At 33.4% G+C, this 21,512-nt stretch overlaps 3 protein-coding genes across 8 annotated transcripts; 1 reads left to right on the forward strand and 2 right to left on the reverse strand.

Annotated features, from left to right (window-relative positions):
* Window positions 1-1,240: 1,240 nt before the first annotated feature.
* Window positions 1,241-3,075, reverse strand: LOC111449808 (beta-D-glucosyl crocetin beta-1,6-glucosyltransferase-like). Its single transcript, XM_023089855.1, has 2 exons — window positions 1,688-3,075; window positions 1,241-1,271 (listed from the first exon to the last, which is right to left on the reverse strand). Exon 1 carries the CDS (start codon window positions 3,045-3,047, stop codon window positions 1,704-1,706), a length of 1,344 nt encoding a protein of 447 aa, XP_022945623.1. The 5' UTR covers window positions 3,048-3,075; the 3' UTR covers window positions 1,241-1,271; window positions 1,688-1,703.
* Window positions 3,076-6,445: 3,370 nt separating this feature from the next.
* On the forward strand, window positions 6,446-15,865 carry LOC111449847 (acyl-CoA-binding domain-containing protein 4). Of its 4 annotated transcripts, none has more exons than XM_023089927.1 (16): window positions 6,446-6,598; window positions 6,679-6,776; window positions 7,890-8,028; window positions 9,384-9,412; window positions 9,530-9,626; window positions 9,710-9,765; window positions 9,916-10,023; window positions 10,483-10,539; window positions 11,230-11,321; window positions 11,831-11,915; window positions 12,250-12,402; window positions 12,878-12,978; window positions 13,773-13,961; window positions 14,049-14,152; window positions 14,622-14,712; window positions 15,465-15,865. In XM_023089927.1, the coding sequence occupies exons 1-16, from the start codon at window positions 6,537-6,539 to the stop codon at window positions 15,522-15,524; spliced, it is 1,521 nt and encodes a 506-aa protein (XP_022945695.1). In that variant the 5' UTR covers window positions 6,446-6,536; the 3' UTR covers window positions 15,525-15,865. The 4 variants fall into 4 exon arrangements, with proteins under 4 accessions (XP_022945695.1, XP_022945694.1, XP_022945693.1 ...); XM_023089926.1 differs by having other exon boundaries at window positions 6,447-6,598; window positions 13,782-13,961; window positions 14,040-14,152; XM_023089925.1 differs by having other exon boundaries at window positions 6,448-6,598; window positions 14,040-14,152.
* An 18-nt stretch (window positions 15,866-15,883) lies between these two features.
* On the reverse strand, window positions 15,884-18,203 carry LOC111449848. 3 transcript variants are annotated; one of them, XM_023089929.1, is made up of 4 exons: window positions 17,817-18,199; window positions 16,932-17,042; window positions 16,730-16,810; window positions 15,884-16,077 (listed from the first exon to the last, which is right to left on the reverse strand). In XM_023089929.1, the coding sequence occupies exons 1-4, from the start codon at window positions 18,036-18,038 to the stop codon at window positions 16,003-16,005; spliced, it is 489 nt and encodes a 162-aa protein (XP_022945697.1). In that variant the 5' UTR covers window positions 18,039-18,199; the 3' UTR covers window positions 15,884-16,002. The 3 variants fall into 3 exon arrangements, with proteins under 3 accessions (XP_022945697.1, XP_022945699.1, XP_022945698.1); XM_023089930.1 differs by lacking the exon at window positions 15,884-16,077 and adding an exon at window positions 16,097-16,175 and having other exon boundaries at window positions 17,817-18,203; XM_023089931.1 differs by lacking the exon at window positions 16,730-16,810 and having other exon boundaries at window positions 17,817-18,196.
* Window positions 18,204-21,512: the final 3,309 nt, after the last annotated feature.

Here is a 21,512-nt window from a genome sequence, read left to right on the forward strand (position 1 = left end):
AAAAAAAAAAAAAAAAAAAAAACATGCAATCCAAAAGAGCCCAATTAAAACTGCGATTGGGCTTTCATTAAGAACAGATCATAGAAATCCATTTCTACTAAATAATATAGGAATTGTGACCGATGGTTAAAAAAAAAGAAAAAAAAAATATTATATATATATATCCAAAATAAAAAATAGCTACAAAGTTGTATTATTCATCATAATCATTATTTATTTATTAAGAGATGACTAAATGGTTCTTTATTCCATTTATAAACGGATTATATATGAACATTTATGACTAAATTAATAAAAATATTTATAATTTTATATTTTGTCTAAAAAATATTTTAATAAACCGTTCCTATTTTATTTCAAAAATACCATTAAACTTTTAATAGTGTTTTAAAAAATACTCTTAAATTTTAATTTTTTTTTATTAATATCCTTCAATTTTTTTTTAAAAATTAGAACATTATGTACGAATAGTACTATGTTTAAAAAATATTTATAAACTTTTAAAAGTAACTTTATAAAAATAAAGTTTTAAAAAATTCTTATTGTCAATATATTTATGAAAATCACATTGTGAAAAATTCTCCACTATTGCCTCGTGTACGAGTATGGGCTGTGTCTTTGTTCCAGTGTGGTTAATCATCATCTCAGCCTAGTTACTGATCATCGCCTTGGTAAGCTATTGCCTCACCAACTAGCTAATCAGACGCGAGTTTTTCCTCGGGTGGATTCCTCCTTTTGCTCTTCAGCATACGGGTATTAGCAATCGTTTCAAGCTGTTGTTCCTCTCCCAAAGACAGGTTCTTACGCGTTACTCACCCATCCACCACTGGAAACACCACTTTCCGTTCGACTATCTGCATCTTATAGATTATTTTCAAATTTTTTAATATTATTTTTGAAAGTTCACCTGTATTTATGAGTATTTTTTTAAAATTTATACTACAAAATTTTACTCATTTCTTAGATTTATAAATATTTTTAATCCATTGTGTTCTCCCTTACGCTTCTCACCTACTAGACCAGATCCAGAAAAGAAAAAAAAAAAAAAATCAATTTCGTCATTTTTTATTACCCACGTGTATAAGTATACATTATTATATATATAAAAGCTACGTCATATTCGTGCATATCAATATTTTTTAAAGACAGGAGTATTCTTTAAGCTTAACGTACATGCATTTTAAAACACAGAGGTATTATTGAAATAAACCCAAGCTTGATCTACTCTTAAAATTTCACACTTCCCATATAATAATCAAGAAAATATAAAATTAAGGCATTTTTGAGTCAAAGATTTCCGGTTGAGTCGAGTTAAGAAAATAATATATTCAGTTCGGACTCAAATCAGAAACCACTTAACGACTCGAGACTCAGCATAATTAAGTCTATTTGCAAGATCACGACTTAGTGATATTCAGTTTAAACCCCACGTTCTATCTCACATCTGCAATCTAGGAACGTGACTCACGCATAATCAAGTATGCGACCTGACCTGCTCCAACGACCCGTGCATGCTCCAGCACCTACACATGCATGACGCGTGTCAACTCCATTAGATCCAACGATTCAGCTCGACTTTGACTCCAGAGGCTTAACATCGACTTATCCAGCTCGAGTTTACATTTTTTACACCAATCCATTCGTTATTGACCATCCCATAGCTGAATTTGACCTTATTTAAGGTAAAATAATATAAAATTTAATCAATTTTTTCCCGATTCCAAAATTCTGCTAATCTCCACCACACACGTGTCAATGTTCTTCCCATCTTTGACTTTCAAACTCTCACAAATTTCCTTCGCTTTCCCACTCAACTCCTCCCCCTTCTTCTCAAACAACACTTCTTTAATAGCCTTAGCCACCCCTTCCCTCTGAACAGCACCATCCACGCCTCTCGCCGCCTCAACGGCGACACCGGCAGCCACCGCCACCTTCCCATGAAAAGGCTGATCCAACTGCATCGGCAGAGCAATAATCGGCACCGCATTCACCGCCGCCTCCACCACCGAATTCCACCCACAATGACACACAAAACCACCGATACTCGTATGCTTCAATATCCCCATCTGTGGGGCCCACCCATCCACCACCAAACCCCTCTCCCCAACTCTCTCAATAAACCCCTCCGGCAAAGCCTCTCGAATCCCAACGCTCTCCCCTTTACCAAATCTTATAACCCATATGAAATTGGCCCCACTCATTTCAAGACCCATTGCCAGCTCAGCACGATCTTCGTTTGATAAATAATACTCACTCCCAAACGAAACGTACACCGTTGATTTCGGTTCCTTTTGATCAAGCCAATCCAACACGTCGGATTTCTCATCCGACAATGCAACCAGTGGGCCGACAGGAACGACTTTCTTCTTAAACAAAACAGAGAGATAATCAATGTATTTACTCTCAATCTCCATAAACGAGTTAACCAAAACGACGTCGGAGTAAACCTCGAGATCTTTCACTAATTGAAGAAACCGACTTGTCGCAACACCAACACTCGAATCCGACGGATCGTTTTGATGCCGTTTAAATAACCAATGATTTTGTAGATCGAGTTCGGGGAAAGGGAAATCAACGCCGTGGTGAAGAACAGAATGAACGGAGTGGGAGAACGTTCCGGCGCCGACGACGAGGAAGAAGACGGCGGGGATGTTGAGAGCGGCAGCGGAGTGGACGGCCCAGGGTTGGAACATGTCGGTGATGAGTAAATCGGGGTTTAATTTGTGCAAAATTGAGGTGAAATCAGGGGCGGCCTTGTCGAAGGCGTTGAGGAGAGTGGGAATTAGGCGGAGAGGGAGGCCGTTGGTGGAGTGCATGTGGGGGGGGAGCTCCGGCGACGGTGGGAGGTTGAGGTGGAGGAGGTGGATGGGGTTTGAGGGGGTTCGGGGGAGTTTTGATTGGATGCTCTGGAGGTTTACAGGGGAAGAACAGAGGTGAATTTCGAAGGTGTTTGAGAGGTGTTTGGCGAGTTGGATGAAGGGGGATATGTGGCCGAATGCTAGCCATGGAAACATCAGAATCTTTTTAGTTGGTTTCTTTGGTTCCATGGCGAGCTCACAGTATGAGTGAAGAAGGCTCGAGGGTAATGGGATGGAAGGGAGGAAGATGGGAAGAGTAATATATAATATAATATAAATTAATAAAATATGCATTATATTTTAAAATTAAAAAGACAGATCAAATTTGAGAGTGCATCTTGTATCACGTGTATCACGTTCAATCCTTAGTAATGATGGGGATGGTGCGTTAAGCCAACTTTGAAGTGCGTTGCCTATGGCCGAACAACATATTCTCAAGTTCTGGCTCTAATTTGAGAATAAGGTTTTAGAAAGCGTGACAGAGAGTTAAGCACGACTGAGTGAGAGATTTGAAATCAAAGGTCAACAATACACTCTTTGGGTATGGAGAAATTGATAATTAGTATCCGTCGCTACATTTTGTAGCATTTCGTGTCTACCAGGTGGAGACTGATTTTGTCGAAACGTCGTGCAAGAAAGAAATTATATGGCATGAAGAGAGTAAAGGAAATAATAAAGTAGTATAACGCAAGGGATTCGAGATGTAACGAGGACGAACTCGATTGGTTCTTTCCTAATTTTTTCAATAAATCGGGTATTTGAAAATTTGAAAAATTATTTATATAATAATGATATATTAATGCTGTTTTTAAAATTTATGAATATATTTTTAAGAATATTTTTTTAATTTGGAGTAAAATTAATGATATTTTTTTAAGTTTTAATTTTGTTTTAAGATATTAACGAGACTTTGAAATTACATAAATTATTTCTCAAAATTGAGAAAAAAAAAATCTATAATATGGTGTGCATTTGCGATTTCAGTTTTTGGTACTAAATTGGATATTTTATAGTTGATCCAAAAAAATGAGTGGTAAAATAGATGAATCCTGAAAACTAGTTTCTAATTTGGACAAAGGACGAGATTGCAAAATCCTAACCGTCGGTCGCCAAATGACAAGAATAAGTCGGAGTTGTCTTGTAGGTCTAGAAAGCTTCGAGAAGACTTTCTCATTTATCAAAATAAACCTCCACCCAACGTGACTATTTATTATTTGTATATTATTAACTTTTTAAGGTGGAGTAGTTTTTTTTTTAAAATAAATATTATATAGTATAGTATAATAAAATATTGAAAGTTTGAAAATTAAAATAAAAAAATAGATTGCCATTGAGATTTGATGTCTATCCGTTCAAGATCGTAGGGGTGTACATGGTCGAGGTTGGGTCGAGTTAGGGGATTTTTTTCACCTCACCCAAAAGTTCGGGTTATAGTAGCCTATTCACAGTAAAAGGTCAAAAAGCTCAAGATGCAAGACTTAATAAGCTTTTTCCTCACTCACCCTGCTACAAGATGTCACCCTTAAAGGGATTTAGCAGTAACCGAAGGAAATGCCACTACGCCTTCGGCATTGGCACTCAGTGGATGGAGCCTTACATGAAAGATTGTGTACCTGATGATATATGTTAACAACGACGTCAACCATCACATCAGAGTAATACAGATTACAACCTAAGTAAGGAGTTAGGTGGGAGCCTATTGAATGTCTAACGTCAAACCTCGGTATCTCTACGCCGCTCTGCTGGATGAGGATACAGCAGTAACCGAAGGAATTGCCACTACGCCTTCGGCTTGTGCGCACAGTGGAGGGTGCCTAACCGGAAAGGAGGTTGTCCAAGGTCACTACTCTTGGACATGGTTAAGGAGTAGGTATAGATTGGTTATAGTTAGATGTTTGTGTTTGTGAGAATGGTGATGTATCTTTTGTGAGTATGAGTATACACTCACAATGCTTTTACCTCAGAAGGGGGTGTACTTTTGAGAGTGTGTACGACATGCCGAGCTCCACATATTCTTGTACAGTCAAAAGGGGATCGATTCCGTAAAAGATGAGATCAGTAAATGGAAATTAACTGAAATTTTATCTTTGTAAGATCGTCAATATTGTACCGAGGGTGTTTTTAGAGTATACCGAATCAGTATAGCTATCCTTCTTCTGACGCAGCAACGCAATTTCACAATCAATATCGAAATGAAGCACTAAATAATTTGTTTCTTCTTTTCTTGGTGCTTGTCGATGTAGAATCATGTACCATTCATTCAATAGAAAATTATGAAAATTCCTGTATGTAGTATTATGTAGTATTAAGAGTTCTCTCGGTTATTGGCTTCGGGCTACAGTTGGATTGGTAACCCAACCAAACTTTTCACAACTCAACTCAATCCAACCCTTTATTTTCGGGTTGGGTTGTTAACTTTTTTTTTTTTAATTTTATTTATCTACCATTTATAATTATTGAGATACAATTTAATAAATTTATATATTAAAAGTTCATGAACAAACACAAATCAAACTATAATTATGAAAAAAAAAAACAAATTCAATAAAAAACAAATTGTGTCGGTCATACAACTAAAAATAACTAAAAATAACGTAATAATAAAAACAAAATAAAGAAATTTAAAAGAATAGAATATTAAAAATAATAAAATAACACAATAATATAAAAAAATAAAAATAAAACATAAAAAAGAAAAAGAAATTAAAACTAATAAAATATTAAAACAATATAAACAGGATAATAAAAATGAAACATGCACCTAACAAATTCGGACAAATCCATTAATACTCGAGCTTAATATATTTTATATATTTTTATTTGGCTTGGGTCAACTCGAAGGTTTTGTCCATTAACCTGAAATTTGGGTTCATAAAAATGAACCCAACCCTACCCGAAATGTTAATCCAACTTAACCCAACCCAACCCAACCTTTATAGTTCGAGTTGAGTTGGTCCGAGTTGTTGGGTTGAATGTACACCTTTAAATATGATTGTTTAAAGCCTTCAATTATTTATTGTTATTATAATATTTGAATTAAGTTGAAAATAAAAGAAAAGGGAGATGACAGGTTGGTTTGATATTTGGCAAACCTATTTACAAAAAAAAATCAAAATAATTGATATCCCTTTCTTAATTTCTAATATTTATTATTATTATATTTTAATTAATATAAAAAAAAAAAAAAAAAGAAAACTTCAAAATCAGATAAAATTTTCAATAAATCAATTTACTAATTAAGTTGATAAATACTAACAATATAGCACAGTGGCGTTTATGGCGCATGACCCATTGAGTCGTCGATCCTAACAACGTCGAGAACATGAAATTGGGCTTCGGCCCAATTTCCAGTTTGGGCTTCGATCCAAGGTCCTTTCTTCTTCCTTGCTTGGCCCATTTCTCATATATATATATATATATATATATATATATATATTTTTAACACAAATATAAATATTTAAAAATAAAGCTGGAATAACTGCCAACGTTTACATGATAAACGATTAAGGATTTTTATTTTTATTTTTATTATTAAAAAAAAAAAGGAATCAATAGTTGAAATTCCCACCCAAAATAAAAATACAGGTCGAATTCTCGCGGGTGGGCTAAACGCATATTTGTTGACCGAAGTCCTCTCGTCTGCGTCCCAGGTGAAGTGGGCAAGAGGAGGAAGAAAGTATGCACTACTGGGTGAAAGCTTCTCCCTCTGATTTCAGCGGAACTCTTCCCAAACCTCGCAGGCATTTATCTCGTTCTTCGTGTGTGAATTCTCTACGATTTGTTCTTTCCTTCATTGATTGCTCGTTCTTTGGAGTTTCAGTGGCCACTCTGCGGTTAACATCGGGAATTCGAAGGTCGTCGTGTTTGGTGGCCTTGTCGACAAGAAATTTCTGAGCGATATCGCCGTTTATGACATCGGTACTTTTCGTTTCCGATTGTTTTTACTCTCTTATATAGCTTTTGTCCTCGTAATCGTATTGCTCTGTTACGTTATTCCTCGCTGTCTTCTTGATTTTGTTCGTATTGTTCTTTATATTGTCATTTTTATAGTTTGATCGAGCTTTTATTTGTTTTATTTTCGGTTTGGTTTGGAGTTGTATTTTGTGTAAGAAATGCGTCTCTTGATTCGTGGATTATGATTTTACATTTTGTCGATGTTGTTTTTTGATTTTGTTGAGTGTGGAGATTGATTATTATTAGACGGATTTCTTACTGCTTACGGATATTTCATTCATTCGAATTTTTGCGATATCAGTAGAGATCTGTTAGGTTGAAGTCCTGATGTGAACGATAATGATAGGAAGAGAATCTACTCGTGAGTGTAGCTCCTAGAAGAATGATAAATTGGTCCAATGAATTTCATACCTGAGAAAAATTCATAGGCAAGATTGCGATTCTGTCATTCAGGATACATTTAGGCACTGTTTTCTTTACTGGTTTAAGAATGAGAGAAAAAAAACCTAGAAGGAAGCGAATGGACATCTAATGAATGTCGGTCCTGCTTTTTATGCAGCGAATGTCTTCATTTTAGGAAAATGTTGAAGTTCAAAGACTAACTGTAACTCACGTTGAAAGGAATAGATCTACACTATATTTGACTATGTTTTATATGATAAAAGTACCTCGATTACAGGATCAGATATATATATATATATATATATTTTTTTTTTGTAGAAATGGATAGGTATTGAATCTGATCATGGTTTGATCAAGGCCATCGTCTCTCAAAAAGACCTAGATGTTGGCAGGGAATATATTAGAGTAAATAAATTAGAAAAATGAGAAATGTAATTTGATGTGGAATTAAATTTACTAGATTGAGATTAAGCTACGTGGTTCAGTACACGAAGTCTTTGGGTTTGTTTGTTTGCTGCAGAATATTTGGTCATTTGAATGAGTTCGTTATGGTAGATTGTTACCTATGAAATCATGGTCTACTGTATTCATGATAATTAGATTTAAGACTAAAAGCAAAAATTATCATGGTTTTACTTTTGTTAATGTGACTATATTCTTACTCTTGTATTGCAGACAATAAGTTATGGTTTCAGCCAGAATGCACTGGCAATGGCTCAAACGATCAAGTTGGTCCCAGTCCACGAGCTTTTCACATAGCTGTTGCAATTGATTGCCACATGTTTGTTTTTGGTGGACGTTCAGGTAGCAAAAGGTATTCACTCCTAGTAGAAAAAAATGTTGAAATGCTGTGATATTTGTGCCCCTTAGTTCGGATGTAATGTGTAATATTAGGATGAAAACAATCATATATATATGAAAATTTGATTATTATATTGTCTACTTTTTGATATTTGGCTCTAAATTTGTAGATAATTTAGCTTTCTTACAATGTTTGAATTACTTATTCTAACATAAGTTTTTGTTAAAGAGAAAAATAAATACAAGTGTATGGCAAAATGAGACATCTTCCCCAACCAAAAGTAGATGGAGACTGCAAAAGTACTCTATAGTTTGTATTAAATAGAAAAGGGAGTAGTCACAGAATTCTTCGGTAAAAAGAACTTTCAAGAGTAGTCCAAAAAACTGACTAGCACCAAAAATCACTGATATTCTTATCAACCCTAAAAAACCCTTCCTACGATTTCCAGCCAATTTTCTTAACTCAGATATTACTGATCTGTATTATAATTGTTACAATGGTTTCCCAGGAACTTCATGGGCATGAGCTTTCCTGTTCACTAGTTTTTTCCAATGTAGTCTTGTACTTCCTTCTACCTTTTTATCATGTAGCTTTTGGCCATTTTTTGAGTAACAACTACAGTTGTCTGCTATAACAATCAATAACAGCCCCCAATTCCAGCTAACTAATTACCTTCTCATATTAACTTCTAACCCTGGTACTCACTTACAATTCTTCACTGTGTATAGATATGTATAACTTATTATTGTTGATCTTTCTTTTCTTTTTAATTCTTGCGTCTCAAAGTTTTACTTGCCCTCAAGGTGAAATCAAGGGATGGATAACTGAAAACAACTCCAATAAGCATCTGCCTTGGGCTGATCACATCACTTGATCGGTACTTTTAACTCTAATGGTGCTTGTTGAGAGCATATAGAACCCCTAAAATGAAAGAGGTGGGTGTATGGAGGAAGAGAGAGTTGACACTTCAGCAGCTCATAAACATAACTAAGATGGTGTTGGATGTAAATACTCAGTCTATGGTTATTTTCTTTTTTTGTTAATTTAGTTAATTAGTTTATTTTAAATTTAAATTTAAATTTATTACTTTATTTTTTAAAAATAATTATTTTATTGAAAAGTGAATTAGTGATTTAGGATGTACTCGTATTGACCCACTTACGTGGTTTTAAAAACCTCATCTAGCTTGTTCCTCTATGATGAGGACTTTCTGGATTTTTATAGTTAAAAGAAGGAACTGAACATGAAATACTTTATTATATGTATTTGCTATCTTATAGTCCTCCCAATGTACGCTTTAAACTACTCTTGTTTCATTTTTGTAATTTTCCACAATACTTGTACTGATCCTGACATTGTATATGTAGGATGGGTGATTTCTGGGTTCTAGACACTGGTAAGGTTCTCTACCGTACTGAAGTCTTGCAATTGTAATGGAAAGTAACTGCTTATATTTCAAACTTAACTACGATTTCTATCATTTGGCTCACTATTTAACTCGTGTGTCTTTTAGATATCTGGCAATGGTCAGAGCTAACTAGTTTCGGTGACTTGCCTTCACCAAGGGACTTTTCTGCAGCTTCTTCTTTTGGGAACCGGAAAATTGTCATGTGAGTGTTAATGCTTGCATTCTTCATCGGTTCTAATAATTTCTTTTTATTTGCTAAATTCAATATGCTTAAATTGAGTGCAGGTATGGGGGCTGGGATGGTAAAAAGTGGTTGTCAGACGTGTATGTCCTAGACACAAGTAATTTCATCGCTTCTGCCTGTTTAGTTTCTTTTTCATTTCTTCTGTTTGTTATTTCAGAATTTTTCTCCTTTTGCCATTCTTATTTTTCTTTTAAGTTATATTGTTGATTGTTCTGTAAGTTTGTCTTTTTTTCTTTTTGGTAAGCAGTGTCACTTGAATGGACTGAACTTTCAGTTGCTGGATCATTGCCTCCTCCAAGATGTGGCCATACAGCAACTATGCTTGAGAAAAGGTTGCTTGTCTATGGTGGAAGAGGTACAGCCGCGTGTAATATTCCCCCAACAGTTGTATTTTCTAAATGATATCTCTGTTAATTATGAATCATACTGGTACATTTTCATTGACGTTACCAGCTTCTTACGTCGTAAGAAATATAACTATCCTTTTGGGTTCTCCCGATCTTTTGTAATTTCATACTATGTTTCACAAAATATAAAAGGAAAGGAAGAAAATAAATAAATCACTATGTTGTGAGACAGATAGTTGGCTTGGTTACACATCTGATGCTTATTTTAATTACCTCCTAGAGGTTGAGAATACTTAAAAGTGGGAATTTGCTATTTATGTTTTGATTTTGCTAAATTGGAATTTTTTTTTTTTTGTATTGTACCTTAGTCCTTAACTATATTTTAGAAATTTTGTTTCATCATTTTAAATGTGGTTCTGTAACTTTGCGTTTTGCTGCTAAACTAATTGGCCCTTTTGAACGGATAGGAGGTGGTGGACCAATATTGGGTGACTTATGGGCTTTGAAAGGACTCATTGAAGAAGGTTAGTTGTTGGTTGTTTTTCCTTTTCTTACCAAATTGAAAGAATTTTTCTGCTTTCTTAGTTTTTCCAAATTTACAATTATTTTCTATGGCCATTTAAATCTTATGATAAATGAATTTGTTTTCTAGATCTTGCTGATTTTCTATGACATTGTTGTTTGAAGGGTAATGACACATTTATCCTATGTAATTAGATTCTACACCCCAAATATCCATGGACGAGTGATTGACCATTAAGATATACATGCTAAAACTTTCTTGCTTTCATTGTGAAGCTATACCTTCATTTGCATTGTTACAAGGTCCAACTTCGAGTTGTGAATCTTGGATCTTCATTTTAAGAATGTTATATCCTACTTCTCTGTTTTCTGTTTGTTCAATATTTTTATGTTTTCTCAATCCAAATATAGATGGGTATGTGTTGTTTATTTGCTCATCTGCTCCAGCATTATCCGGTTAGTGTATTTATTAGAAACTTTCATTGGACAAACATTCTCTGATCATTTTAAAAAATGGAAGGATGAAACACTGTTGTAGTGTCCTTTTCTCCTTGGTTTGTTTGTTTATAAATTGTTTTGCATGAGGTCAAGAGATTTGGGCTTTCAGATGGATTTTCTTTTTTCCTCTGAGTTTCAGTGTGTTTCAAGTTTTTTTTAAGCAGCTAATGAAATGTTTCACTGTTTTGTGGCAGAGAATGAAACCGCGGGATGGACCCAGTTGAAGCTTCCGGGTCAAGGTCCTTCTCCCCGTTGTGGCCATACCATTACATCGGGTGGACATTATGTAATTACATTTTCCAGAATTTTTGTTCTTTTTCACCTTTCTTATTTGTACTTCGCTTCGCTCTAAAAAGGATGTTGTGTATTTGTCGGGATAGCTCAAGCTTTTAGTCCTGTTAGTGACCTCTATTATCTGCTTCATCAGAAATGAAAATCGTTAAGGAGCACTCAAGTTGTGAACTCCTATTGGTGGCTAGTATATCATCTTTTATTTTTCATGGAAGAAGAAGTCTAGTTGAAATAGGGAACCTTGGAGTTTTCTTTTTACTAAGAAATTTGTTTCCAAGAAAGACAGTTTTTTTCAAAAATGAAAAAGAGACTCAAAAGAGCAAGGTGAAGATAAGTTGTGTTCCCCTACCGTTCCAGAGTTTTAGGAAAGGAAAAGAAAAAGAAAAGAAAAGAAGAGAATATATTAAAGAATTCTCCAATTAGTTTCAAACAAGCTTTCATTTGCTAGTACTCTTTCATTGGTATTACTTCAACTTGATTATAACCCCCTTCTTGTCTTAACAGCTACTATTATTTGGAGGGCATGGGACTGGTGGTTGGCTTAGTCGCTATGACGTTTACCACAATGATTCAATTGTGTTGGATAGGGGTGAGTGTATAATTACCTCCGTATGCTGCTAAAAGGCAATTTCTTCTGCGGCTTTAATTTCACACATAAAAGGAACACTATTGCTTTAGGGGGCTGCAACGGGGATGGGTGGGGTTAGGAAGGAGGTGAACTATGTACACGATGATTTTTAGTTGAGGACTTCTATGCCAACTTATAAATAATGAGAGAAATCTGAAGGAGAACAGCAGGCTGTACACTCCAGAAAAACCTTGAACATGTCAAACTTTCCTGATATGATTGATAACCATCTGTCCTTCATCTATTCAATGGTTTACTGTTCTGTGGTGAGTAGCCTTTTCTCTTTGAAATGCAGTGACTGCTCAATGGAAGCGGTTGCCTACTGGAAATGAAGCTCCTTCAGCACGGGCATACCATTCAATGACCTGTGTTGGATCACGTTATTTGTTATTTGGTGGCTTTGATGGGAAATCAACCTTTGGCGATCTGTGGTGGTTAGTTACTGAAGGTATTTCATTTCTTTTCAGAAAGCTGTTCATCGAATCTTGTCCGCAATGTTCCTTTCTTGAAAAGTTTGAAGTTTTTTCACTTTCAGGCATGCATATTTTCCATTAATATATCTTGATAGTTAATCTGAAAGTACTCTCTCCAGCTTGACCTGTAAATAGTGAGGATCAGCCAATTTCTTTACTCATAATGTTTTACCTTTTCTTCTTCTTTTTCTTTTTCTGAGTTCTTAAACATTGGCTTCTTCCATTTAGCTCAACTAAAGCTTGGTTCCTCATAAAATACCTTCAATGACATCTCTTAACCTGTACCTTTTCCCCCTCTGCTACCCTAACCGAGCGAAAGAAAAAGAAAAGGTTAGAAGTGTTACTTCGAACTGGAGATACTAGTAAGAGCGCATGATTAATGATTGTTTAATTTTCTTCTTGTTGACTAACTAGTTTGATAGTCCTCATAAAGTATATTATGTCTTACAGAGGACCCAATTGTAAAGAGATTGTTTTCCACATCACCCAACGATCTCCCTCAAAATAAGGATTTGACAACTTTGAATGAAGATTCCAGTTCCGCACAGGAGGTATTGGAACACAGCCTCTCACTTAATGAACACATGGCCTTTATGCATTCTTAGTTCTAATACGTGGTTCATTTTGCGATATTAGTTTAGTGGGAACATAAAATTTCTCTTTACTAAGAGAGGGAATTACGAAAACAACACCATTCATGAAAAATAGATAGCAATCAGTAGTAAAAATTCCTTTTTTTTTTCCTCTCTCTCTGATAATCATAATGATCATCTCGTCCAAACATTATCGACATGCTCATATTCTTATTCAAAATCATCGGTAGTTTATTTTATCCATAAAAACCTTAAAATGTTCGTAGTTTCAAACTTCGATAATATCTTCCTCTTTCTGGGTGCTCCTCCCAAAAGCTTTCCTGCATGGTAAAGACCTAGTTGGGAACAGGATGACCCCCCTATATGCACTGAAGTGATGATGGTTTGGTCACTCTCGCATCTTAATTTGCATTGTTTTTCGAGGCTTTTGCAAACCAATACTTGAAATAAAATTTTAAACTTAGCAAAACATGTAAATTTCTAGGGATATGTAAATGGTTATGCTTATTGTTTGTATCATTGATAACGTATTATGTTAGCAATATGGATTGGGCCCCTTATTTCCTAGCTCTTTGATATGCCTTCCCTGTTTTCGATTGGAATTTTTTCTCTCATAAAAAGAAAAAATAACAACATAAGATTTTGAATAAATAAACTAATAGGTCTGAAGAATCTCATCCTCTATTATGTTTATCCTTTCCTATACCCAGAATTGTTTCCTGTGGATATTATAAAAATATATTTCATATTAGTCTGAACAGGATTCTCAAGGGAGGCACAATGCAGTTGAAGAGTTAGGAAAAAGTTTGGGGATTACTCTCTCTTTCTCAAATCCTGGACTACCTGTTGTTGGCGAGATGGAGGACAAGGAGTTCCTTAATCTAGCATTTAGTTTAAGTGAAGTTGAACCTTCTATCACTGGACGGGTCACACATACTGAGGTGAGTTGGAAATATTTCGATGCAAGGTCATCTAATTAGGTTATCTGATAGTTTTTTTTTCTTTCATTTTTGTGGAAGGCCGCTCAGGCACTTCGGAAACATTGGAGCAATTCTAATCCTAGGTTAATTCCACTGAAAGAGCTTGGGCCCTTACTTCGTGATTACCAGCGGTTGATCACCCATAAGTACTTGTAAGAATGAAGCATTACCACTTATCAGATCTTATCAAATCATACATGACTTTTATCACTTTCCATCTTCAAATTCGAGTTTCTGTTTAGTGTTCTGAAATCTCATTATATGTGCATTGGCATTGATTAATTTGATTTCTAGTGGCATCCATCTTCTGATATGACTGTTGATGTGTAGAATATGAAATGGGGTTTTGGGGTTTTTACCCCTTCATTTTTTTTTATTGAAAAATTTTGTCTGTTCGAAAAAAAAAACAAGATGAAACTGATTGTAAAGAAATGATGAAAAAACAAGCACAATTTTCAACAACTAAAAACCGAATGGTTATCGATTGGAGCTTTAATTATTGTTTTTTATTTTATTTTTATATTCTTGGCATGGAAAGCACGAACTCCTCTCCTAGTTTTTATTTTCATGTTAGTATCTCCTGTTTGGTCATTGTTGTTTAATTTATGTTTAAAATTACAGTACAAATGATGGGCCTCAGTCAGAGTTCATGACTACCAGTCTTCCTGGAAAAGATGCTTATCAATTTTACCATATTAACAGCTTTCGTCAGGTATGAACAGTATGGTACGAAGTGGTTAATAGGTGAATCCTTTTATTCGCTGTTGATTTTATCTTACTACTTCTTGCTTGTGGTGTTCTCCTTTCTGGTATATCTTTTTCCTTAGGGTAACTTTACATACTGCTCAAAGCCACTTTTGGACCACAACAGACTCCTCCCCACCCCACGCCCTATACACCACTGTTTGATTTTCATGATAGGTGCAGGGAATGGTTCTTTAAATTCCCAAACCCACCGCTACCATATATTGTCCTCTTTGGGCTTTCCCTTTCGGACTTTCCTTCAAGGTTTTTAAAACATGTCTACTGGGGACAGGTTTCCATACCCTTATAAAGAAATTTTCGTTCTCCTCTCCAATCGACGTGGGATCTTACAAATTCTCTAATATTTGGAATTTCCCTTGCGGTTTTGCATCGAGATCTACCTCTAGATTCTCTTGCTTCTCAGTTCGTAAACAATATGAACTACGAAGTTGAATTAATCGGCAATGTTCAGAATTCAAATGACTGAAAAACAGAGGCCATGATGATCTTGAACATGACTGTAATTACCAAATTATGCAACAATAAAGTTTGGTTGACTTGGAAGTTAAGACGTTAGATTTTACCAATTGATCCAATATTGGTTTCTAAGCATATGTGAGCTTCACACAGTTCAAAATTCTAGTATCCGAATTCGTTTCTTCTGATTCTATCCAAGTATCCGAATTCATATACGTTTTTATTCCTTTTTTGAATTCACAGTTACGTATGGACGATATACCTAAGCTACTGGCAGAGTACAACCAGCTTCTACCAGATTAATCGTTTCTTCGACAAATTTTGTAAGTCGTCCGTTCGCTTATAAGCATTCTTGTGATTTGAGAGCACAGCCTTTGCAGTCCATATATGGTGTGTATCATGCATATCATTTATCCAACCCATTATTATAGGCATCAATGGCTTGTCAAATGCATAATCTTCTTTCTTCATATGTTCTTTTTACCTTCAATTTCTTGCATGTTTATTTGTTATAGCCTATAGGACCAAAACCATATACTATTATCTCGGTTTTGTTCATTAAGTGATCAGAAATGGAGGTGCCAAATTAAATGTTATGATATGATAGAAGGATTAATAATATTATTGATATTAATTACACGTTATGGAGGATGGCCTGCATGTTTATCTTTAACACTTTCTGAAACATTTCTTTAAATAAAAGTACAATTTTAACAAGAACAGAAAAAATGAAGGTGCTACTCATGGACAACAATATAGATAGCCATTCATATTTTCTCGATCAGTTCGTCAATGCTATGTGCTTACTCAATTCTTCAAGCTTGTTCATCCTCCATCTCTCACTTTGATCCAGCAGCTGATAACATTATGGCCATTTACAAATGGCAATTGGACAATTTAATAGAATATTAGCCCCTTGGTGCGATTTAAAGGGAAGAACGTGATCAACCCAACCTAATCGGTACGTTTTGGATTGAGTTATAATTTATTTGGATTTGATTTAGTTTAAATAAATGCAAATTTTTATGAGTTGAGTTAGCTCGTAGGTTTCACCGAAATCAGTTTAGATTGAAACAAATTAATAATTATTGTTAACTTCAAAAAATAAAAATAAAAATAAAAAAACTTTTTTACTTATGATATATTTATATACCAATATATTTATTATAATTTTATTTAATTTCAGGAATGTTCTTCGATTATTTTATTATTCAATAGCTTTTAAAATAACTTTTATGTTTTTGAAATGTATTTTTAAAAAATATATATTGCAATTTAGTTTAAAAAAAAGTAAATAAATAGGTATTTTATATATGAATGTTTTATTTATATTAAAAATAAACATTTAAATAAATGAGTCAAATAATTTGAACTAAAATATTAGGTGTAGTTGGATTGAATTAAGTTTATTATTTAACAAAAATTATTTGAATTAAAAAAAAATTAGACCGTTAAGTGGCAAGAAAAGGAACGGAAAATTTAGAGTTGGGGTAAAGAATTATTGTTACCTCCATGAGTGTAGTGAGTAGCTGAGCTTTCTCGTTGGTTTTTTCATTGAATATTTCCAAGACTTCTTTATATTCTTTTTCCTGTTACCATTTAGAACAAATATTTTTTTAACTGAAACTTACTTTATAAAATTAGAGGTTAGAAGTTCCAACATAAAACCAAATATTAAAAAAAAAAAAAAAATTATTGAGATTGAAGCACCTTCTTTTGGCAGATCTGTCCCAGTGATTTCAGTTCCTTCTTAGCTGTGTCTATTCTTTTTCTCACATTACCAACTTCTTTCCCCATTGGATCTCCCATTACCTCCAGCTCCTTAATCATACACAACAACCTTCTAGGTCAACTTTTTTTTGTTCAATCTTTGAATTCCAATTTTTTTTTTAATTTTCTGTTAAATTAATTTAAACTACCTTTAAACTAAAATAATATTGATAAACTTTCTTCAATAATACCTCTGAGTTTAAAAAATATGGTTATCATTAGCTTTATACAGAAATTATAATTATAAATATTTTATTTTAAAAATATCTTTAAACTTTGAAAGGGTCTAAAAAATACTCTTTAATTTTTATTTTTTTAAATTAAAAAATACTCGTACTTTTTTAAAAAAATTAATTTTAAAAAAAAGTATTAAGATTACTTTTTAAAATTCATGAGTATTTTTTGAACGTGATATCAACTCTAACAATATTTTTTAACTTTATATATATATATATAAAAAAAAAATATTTTGAAGTTTTTAAAATAGTTCAAGGGTATTAACAAAATAATAATAATAAAAAAGTTCAAAAATGTTTTTTTAACACTTTTAAAAGTTCAACGCTATATATGAAATAAAATATTAATTCTAACTAATGATTTTTTTTTTTTTTAAGCTTTAAGGTATGATTGAGACTTTCTTTAAGTTGAAAAGTATATATATATATATATATATATCCATATATATATAGATCCAAGAATATTCATATATATATATATAGATCCAAGAATATTTTTATTAATTTAGCCTAAATAAATAAGAATTTACATTAGAATTGTATCCTTTCTAGGCGTGTTACATAAAAAGCATATGATTATAAAACTTACTTCCCAAATTTGTGCTAAGCGTTTAGCTTCTTCCTCAGCACGGCTTAACTGCAACTCAACCTTCTCCTTAACTTCCATCTTCCTCCTCTCAATCTCTTCTTCTCTAGCTTGCAATGTCGATACGGTCAGTTTCTTCCCCATCTCACCGCCATCGTCTCGACCGCGACTTCCTTCCGATACAATCCGCTCGCCATTTCCTTCGTCTCTGTGCTTACTCGTCATTCTCTCTCTCGTTTCTTACGAGCTTCGTCTCCTCATCAATGGCCTTCCTTGCAGCTCTTACAAAAGCAAGCAAGCAAGCAAGCACACTTCTTCTTTATACAGATGGTTGAATGCCTTTAGATGAGCTGAGCTTTTCGCCTTTTGCTTTTGCTTTAAAACTTTCTTTCCATTTCCCTCTCTGTAACTACAAGTTGGTTTTCTTGGAAAATGTCTGAAACAATACGCTTCTCAAATTCTTTTAAGGACATTTGAATATTTTGTTTCCACCGTGTCCGTGAAAATGATCGTGCAATTAATGGAAAGGTTTAACAGTTAAATCAAACATAGTTGAGTGAATAATACGTTAATTATCATTCTAGAGACCGATGGTTCAATTTTTATAAAAGAACTCGAGCAAATTTGAATCTCAATGGGTTCATATTAAAGTTGGGGTTAGTCGGGGTGTAAGCCCCGAAAGCCTTTGGTACTTCGATGGGTATATCTCGATATATTCTTTTTTAAAAATAAAAGGTTTTGAATACTTCCCCTATTTTTGGGTTTCATTCTCTATTCCATACGTTTCATTCTCTATTTTATTTGGTCTGCCTCAAATTAAATGAGAAAAAAAAAAGAGAGATTAGTCTATTGATTCGAATTCACTGCGAAATCAATGACATAGCTCTTTCTTTCCCGAGTCTCTTTTTGAAAGAGAAAGACCTTCGAATTCCTAATTCAGTAAGGGACCAAACGCTTTGTTTGCTCCAACTTGACGAATCACATAAACTTTATTTGATAATTATTTAGTTACATAAACAAAAGGAATTCCTACATTTTAATAAAGTTTATTAAAAATTAAATGTCAATGTTCTTATTAATATTTAGACTCTATAGTTATAGATATATCTTGCTATATAAGAAATTTCCTCAAATTCTTACAATAATTGTATAGTACAAGAAGTTAATTTGTTACCTAGGGACTTTTATTATTATAAATTCGAAATTCGAGGTAGGTAGTCTAAATTGCCACGTCTATTAAAGTATAGAAACTAAAAAATGATCTTTAAATGTAGTGTTAGCTAGAGAGTAGGGTGGTCGTGAGTCTGATTGAGATATTTTTTAGATCAAACTCAATTGTTCGGGTTATATATTTTTCAACACAAACAACTCTCATTAATGAACCAAAACCAACTTTTAGGTTAAGTTTACTCGAGACATTTATAAAAAAAATTATAATAAAAGTAAAATGTGTCTACTTATTTTTTTATTTTTAAACATTTAATCAATTTACCACTCAAATTGAATATACAATTTAAAATATTACCTCCCAAATAATTGAAAATAAATTTATTTTTTAAAATTAACAACAAATTCAAGTTGATTCAGTTCAATTCAATCGAGTTTAAAATGAACACACGAGCTAATTTAACTATAAAATTTTCATTTATTTGAAACAAATTTAACCTAAATAAGTTCAATCGAACGTAAACGATACAAGTTCAGTTAGGTTGATCGCTAATTTAACCCATGAAATTTTTATTTATTTGAAACAAACTTAACCTGAATAAGTTCAATCGAACGTAAACGATACAAGTTAAGTTAGGTTGATCAGATCAACAATCTTCTCTTTTAAAGAAAAAAACTAAAAAATTTGTCTATTGAAATTGAATATGTGATTGTTGTTTCTTTACAGCACAGTGGTTAGGCTGTCAAAATTGCAGGAAAAGCTTTCCCCACTTCGCCAACTAATTAAATACGAATCCATTTCAATAAATTAAATACCAATTCCATTTGATTGGTGACTGAGTCAAAAACATTGCTTCAAGCAACAACAAAAGAGACGTCCTTTATGAGCTAGATTTTAAAACATTAGTCTTCATATATTGGTTACTTCAATCCTAATTAATCTAAATTAAACGCTATTAGTGACATTAATTACAAATATAATCCCGTTAGTTTAACGATAAACTTTTTATTTCTAATGTGAAAACAAAAAACTACGTGAAAATCTATTAATTCATCTGTAATCATCCATTACAATTGCCTTATGGTTTAAGTAACCTACGCTGTTGTACATAGGTCTGTTACAGTGTGGGCGAGCGTCTTGGGCGTCTTCTTTTGAAAAGGGTCTTTCAAGGACAGTACTAGACGGCATAAGTGTGTTGGTATTGTGCCTCAACCCAATGGATGTGTCAAAGCAAGCCTAAATGGCTTATGTGTCCCGATATATGGGATGACATCACGATGCATGGGTTGTGTTGTTGGGAACCGAGATGACCATGAAGTGCGACGTGATTATGTCATACACAATTGAACATGCACGCACGAACGACGTGTGTAGTCGAACAAGTTTGAATTCTACACGAACTGTAGTCGATGAACGAGTCAAAATGATTGCTCCAAGCAAGAAGAAAAAAGACATCTTCGATTTTAAAACATTAGTGATTGTTACTTCACTCATCATTAATCTAAATTAAACGTTACCCATTAATTTAACTATAAATTTTGTAGTGCTCAATAATTTGATATTTTATTTTTATAAATAAACAAATAAACTAAAACTAAATTATGACATTAATAAGTTTTAATAAAGTACGCGAACAAAAACAAATTCATCGAAATTAATTATAAATAAAATTAAAAATTAATTAAAAATTGTAGCCTAAATAAAGATCATTATAACTATCTAAATGTTATTTTTATTTTATTTAAGTAATTTTCAAAAGCATGAAAAATATAAATGAGATGAAATTAATTTTCATACATGTCATGTCACGAGAAAAACATAGATATAGACAAAAATCATATGAACCGTTCACATCATAATAACTTTTTATATATTTTTTTTTGTTGTATTTTATCGTATTTTTGTTTTAAAATTAAAAAAAAATATATATATATATCACAAGAAAGGTGAGAAAAAAATAAATATCCCAAAAATCACATAAAAAATGAGAACTCCAATAATGTAAAAATTCGTTTGTCATTAAATGAAGGGAGAAAGTTGACAAGTGGGCCTCAATGGGCTCATCTGGCCGGGTCGTTTCTGGTCCAGCCCACTCGACTTCGGAGCATTATTCGAAGCTGTTAGCACTTGGTTCCTGATATCTACCTTCAACTATATTCTAGAGAAGTGATCGATGAAGAATCTCAGAGGTGACTACAATGAATATAAATCTCACAAAAAAAAAAAAAAAGAATAATTTTTGGGTGAGTTTTTTTTCATTCGGGTTCAATAATTTATATGGGTCGAGAATCTAAATATTGGATATTCTACTCAGCGTTCATGTTACTACAATGACACAGGTTTCGTGTAGTAGACTAATTTTTTTCTATTTCATAGCTAGTTCAGCTCAATAATTTACAAGGGTCGAGAATCTAAATCTTGGATATTTTGGTCGACGTTCATGTTACTACATCGACACACGCTTCGTACAATAAACTAATTTATCTATTTCGTAATTGGGTTCTGGTCGGCGTTCATGTTGCTACATCGAC

Source organism: Cucurbita moschata, unplaced genomic scaffold (genome assembly GCF_002738365.1).
Source record: "Cucurbita moschata cultivar Rifu unplaced genomic scaffold, Cmos_1.0 Cmo_Scf00011, whole genome shotgun sequence".
Classification (NCBI taxonomy): domain Eukaryota; kingdom Viridiplantae; phylum Streptophyta; class Magnoliopsida; order Cucurbitales; family Cucurbitaceae; genus Cucurbita; species Cucurbita moschata.